This window comes from Sebastes umbrosus, chromosome 18 (assembly GCF_015220745.1).
Source record: "Sebastes umbrosus isolate fSebUmb1 chromosome 18, fSebUmb1.pri, whole genome shotgun sequence".
Taxonomy (NCBI): Eukaryota; Metazoa; Chordata; class Actinopteri; order Perciformes; family Sebastidae; genus Sebastes; species Sebastes umbrosus.
Genome location: NC_051286.1, coordinates 28,552,708 through 28,557,928, shown reverse-complemented (window position 1 = coordinate 28,557,928; position 5,221 = coordinate 28,552,708). Strand labels below are relative to the sequence as shown.

Below are 5,221 nucleotides of genomic sequence, written 5' to 3'. Positions count from 1 at the left end.
CACTAACGCCAAATCCTGCTTCGTAGTACAGACCTCTGGCAAAGTAAGAATTATGGCCAATGAGACGCTGTAGAATGTAAAAAAAAATCTAAATACATGAAAAGAAGTTATTTCCTGCATTTCCTTTGTTTTCCTATTGTACCAAAAACATGCCGAACTGTAACCCAAAAACGGAGGTACACACCGAACCGTGACTTTAGTGTGTACAGTATATATTTGACTGTAGGTACTGGCAGACTAAACACTAAACTCAGTTCCTCAATCTGTGGCATGTCACATGTTCTCATCCTGATGGGTGGATGTGTGAGGAAGTGTGTGGTTGTCTGTTCCACACTAACAGGAAGGGTTGCCTGGACACCGGCTGTTACCATGGAAAGATCATGGAAATAAAAGCCACAATTATTATGTTGTAATAGTTTCTTGAGAAGAAGAAGAAAGGCACTTTATTAATCACCGAGGGGAAATAAAAAATTGTGTTCCCTCTGTTTTATTTTACATATTACACAATACACACAGGCCTGAATACACACATATGCACAAACAGGACCTACATGCATTAATGGAGCGATGTCAGAGCGAGCAGAGCTGACAGTGCCCCGAGCAGTTGGGGGTTTGGTGCCTAGCTCAAGAGGCAATCTCAGTACTTGGTCCATAAGTACTTGAACCAGCGACCCTCCGGTTCCCAAGTCAAGTCCCTATGGACTGAGCTACTGCCAGTAGTGTCCAGTAGGACTACACTGTGAAGAGACTGATATGAGACAGACATACATGAACTGTGACTCTGCATTAACCCATCATCAGGAGCAGCAACCGGGGCTTCTGTAGGAGCCGGGGATCGAACCGCTGACCTTGTGATTAAAGGATGACCCGCTCTCTCCCCAGAGCCACAGAGTTGATAAGCGGTTGATAGTTATTATCTAAATGGCATCTTTGAATACAAATTCTTGAGCAATATTTCTGGAAAATTACGAATAATAAACTGGTTATTCTGTAGATTTTACTTCCTATGAAAATTGGCTTGAGGTAGTGGCAAACAACGTGTGCTTGTGTTAAACTGTAGGTCCTACACTGTGTAGGTCCTACAGTGACCTACACTGTAGGACCTACACTACCAACAGAGCTGACTGCTATTTAAATGTTAACAGGCATTGCCACCATACTTCACATGTGCAGAACGGAGAGAAACAGGCATTACAGTAACAGAATCTGGACTCATATCTGATCAGCGCTGCCTAGTTTGACCGTTTGGTCGGAGATCACGAGTTTGACTAGCAGTGATTGACAGCTGCTGTAGAGACTCCTCTGCTCTGATTGGTTGATTTTGTTGGGGCGCGGTAGAATCTTGTAAATGTCATGAGGAGTACAGGAGGACACAGAGGAACATGATTATTTCACAGATTACCTGTCTCATATACTACCGTCGGGATATAGTGACAGTTTTATACAAATAATAACTAATAATAATAATAATAAATCTGTGTTAATAAAGAGTGAGATGATGTCTTCATGCTGATACACTATTCCCTCATTTATTTCACAGTCCACCTCTTACACTACAGCTGAACATCTGTGATCACAGTCCCTCAGATGAACATCTGTAATCACAGTCCCTCAGATGAACATTTGTGATCTTGATGGTTTGGTTTGTTGAGACGGTGCATCTGTGAGTCTCTCCTCATCTCCTTAATCTTGGAGATCATCAGGTGGAACATCTCTATGATGTTGAGTATCACAGAGAGGACGGCCATCGCCAACATGAAGACGATGAAGATGGTTTTCTCTGTGGGACGACTGATGAAGCAGTCCACCTGTCCAGTACAGGGGAAGTCGCTGAATGAGATCTTACTGGGCATCAGTATGAAGCCGTAGAGGAAGTACTGGCCTACAATGAAGGCCACCTCCAGCAGGACCTTAAACAGTAGCTGCATCATGTAGCTGACCAGCAGGACGCCCTTCAGCTGGACTCTGCCATGTTCATCTGAATACTTTGGAGCTTTCATCATCCAGTTGTTACCGAGTTTCAGCTGCAGGCGTCTCCTCAGCTTGTTTTCTCTGCGAATCACCAGCAGGACGTGTCCCAGATACATGAGTGTTGGAGTGGAGACGCTAAGGATCTGGAGGACCCAGAAGCGTGTGTGAGACATGGGGAAGGACTTGTCATAGCAGGCGTTTTTGCAGCCGGGACTCCTGGTGTTACAGTTCATGTTTCTTTGCTCATCTCCCCAGATGTCGTCTACGCCGGCAGCCAGGATGAAGATCCTGAAGAGGAACAGAACACTCATCCAGACCTTCCCCCCTACAGTGGAGTGGGACTGCACCTTGTCCAACAATTGAGACAGGAAGGACCACTCCCCCATGATGACAACCTACGAGAGACAAGACAAACCAAAGACATGTCCGTCCAGTCAGCGTGAGCCAGCCTTACTGTGAACAACATTGAGACAGGACATGGCAGAACTACAGTCCACATCTACCAACTCTCTCTTCTGTAGAAGAAGCGCTGCGTTTCCATCAGAAAAGATCTTTTCATTTAGGAAAATAAATAAATAAATAATAACCAGAAGAAATTGAAAATGTAAATAAGAAAACATGTACAGATCCTGCCAAGGCTCATGTGGTAGCAACAAGTATCACTGATTGCTAAACGGTGATTTTAAAGGTCCCATATTATAAAAAAGTGAGATTTTCATGTTTTTTTATTATAAAGCAGGCTTAAGTCCTATTAATACTGTGAAAGTATCGAAACGCTCAATCCACAGGGAAATACACACAGCCCGTATTCAGAAACTCTGCATTTGAAACAAGCTGTCAGGATTTCTGTCCATTTGTGATGTCACGAATATACAATATTTAGACCCTTTACACAGATTTAAACATAAACGTTCTAAATGTGTCCCAGTTTATTCCTGGTTGCAGTGTATGTGAATGTCATCAGCTGACAGGAAGTAAACATGGACCCAAGCTGTTGCCTAGCAACGCAATTCTGTTGCAATTCTGTCAAAATGCGCTAAAACGGAGTGTTTCAGACAGAGGGTAAATACAGGCATATTCAGGCCGACAGTATGAGGAAAATAAAGGGTTTTTGAACATTACAGCATGTAAACATGTTCTAGTAGAAACACAAAATACAAGTATGAATCTGAAAATGAGCACAATATGGGACCTTTAAAGAATTTTAGAGTTTTAGAGCCTTTTGGAACATGCATCAGTTATTCAGAATATAAATGAAAGCAGCAGAACCTCTGATTGAAGAGTAACACCTAACCCTAATACACAATGATTGTATACTGTATACAGAGAATACACACTGTAAGACAACACAAGATCTACTTCTAGCGATAGACGGATTACCGTTGTATATGCCATTCATCATGTCTATATGTTTACAAATGTGTTGCCAGAAAATATGTTTTATTCTATAAGGATTTTGATTGGCTGACACCAATGCCGATATAAGCTGAGTGTAGCGTCCAGATATATTAGATGTGAAATCACATGAGGACCATGTCGGACATTTACCTCCAGTTCTAAACATATTTAATAACATTTTATAACAAGGTATTAAAACATTTTCTACCTTACGACTGTTCCTAATCAAACTTCCATTCCTGAAGGCTGAAATAGAATCAAATAAGTAAATTCTCTATCATGGATTTCACATTTTAACTGATTAATAATTGATATTTCATTCGTACAATATTAACTGTGCACCCAGTAATAAGTGTTCCTACCTCAGTGAAGCCGTGTTCAGTCCCTGTACTGTCTCTGGGATCCTCTCACTTCCCTCTTATAAATCAGGCTGACATTGCAAAATCATCCGAATCCTCCCAGACCTCGCTAACCGCCCTCACACCCTAACTGTGTCAGAGTGCTGAGAAAATGACACCCATAACTGTTACCAAATCAGCTGTTCCATGAATTACCCTCCCTCCTCTAAAATGTCAAGTCACCTTGAGCAACGTGTTAAAGTTCATCAATTCATCAGCACAAATCCACCTCATCAACTGGTCTGGGCTGCTTTAGTTGACATTGTCACACTCACTCATCATCACTCATCTTCAACCTCTTATCCGGGGTCGGGTCGCGGGGGCAACAGCTCCAGCAGGGGACCCCAAACTTCCCTTTCCCGGGCCACATTAACCAGCTCTGACTGGGGGATCCCGAGGCGTTCCCAGGCCAGTGTGGAGATATAATCTCTCCACCTAGTCCTGGGTCTTCCCCGTGGCCTCCTCCCAGCTGGTCGTGCCTGGAACACCTCCCTAGGGAGGCGCCCAGGTGGCATCCTAACTAGATGCCCGAACCACCTCAGCTGGCTCCTTTCAACACAAAGGAGCAGCGGCTCTACTCCGAGTCCCTCACGGATGACTGAGCTTCTCACCCTATCTCTAAGGGAGACGCCAGCCACCCTCCTGAGGAATCACATTTCGGCTACTTGTACCCGCGATAGTTGACATTGTGTTTATGAAGATCACTGAAGCACAATGCTGGCTGACATTATACATGACACATACATGACATTATCGGGGCCTTCAGGTGGGTCAGGTGGGATTTATCACCTGATCCTGATCCTGATCCTGATCCTGAGGCACAGTCTTCAAGAGGGTCCTTGTCTCCACGAGAAGTGCAGTATAATTCTAAGACTACATTCATGTTAAAGCAAATAAGCACAAAGTAAACGTGCACGGGCCAGGTAGCGATCCAGCACAGAACACCTGTACCGTGCACAGAGAGATGAGACTGACCTGACAAAGGTGTGGTCACATCACAAACATGCACATTGTTTTATGATAAGAAAACATCAGAGGCTAGTTTTTATCTAGTTACGTCAGTACTTAGTGAAGAGAGCTCAACCAATTATGGATTTATGATTCATAAATGATATCAGATGATACTAGTTAACATAAACAGGTGTCTCTAAATGATCTCAATATACAATATACTGATGCCACTATATGCTGATAGCATCAGCCACATAGACTGTATATACTATTACACCATCTGCACACATACATTTACTTCACTGTGTTTGTTAACTTGAGATTGTCACAGGTTCTGGTTCTGGTTCCACCTTTGGTCCAGTTCAGGAACTAAATGTGGGCTCTTCTCAGGAGCTGATATTAATGTTCGGTATGTTTAGTGACGTCAGGGCCGCTGCTAGCCATTTGTGTGCCCTAGGTGTAATTGCTTTGTGGTGCCCCCCCTCCCAAAAAAAAGAAAAATG

General features: G+C 43.3%; 1 protein-coding gene across 1 annotated transcript; it reads right to left on the bottom strand.

The window, feature by feature from the left end:
• Window positions 1–471: 471 nt before the first annotated feature.
• LOC119476776 (gap junction Cx32.2 protein-like) lies at window positions 472–3,853 on the bottom strand. The gene is made up of 2 exons (XM_037750317.1): window positions 3,732–3,853; window positions 472–2,366 (listed from the first exon to the last, which is right to left on the bottom strand). The coding sequence occupies exon 2, from the start codon at window positions 2,355–2,357 to the stop codon at window positions 1,602–1,604; it is 756 nt and encodes a 251-aa protein (XP_037606245.1). The 5' UTR covers window positions 2,358–2,366; window positions 3,732–3,853; the 3' UTR covers window positions 472–1,601.
• Between the last annotated feature and the right edge of the window lie 1,368 nt (window positions 3,854–5,221).

Bases quoted from the DNA above. Each gene is read 5' to 3' on its own strand.
- LOC119476776 (XM_037750317.1), bottom strand. From the start codon at position 2,357: ATGGGGGAGTGGTCCTTCCTGTCTCAATTGTTGGACAAGGTGCAGTCC.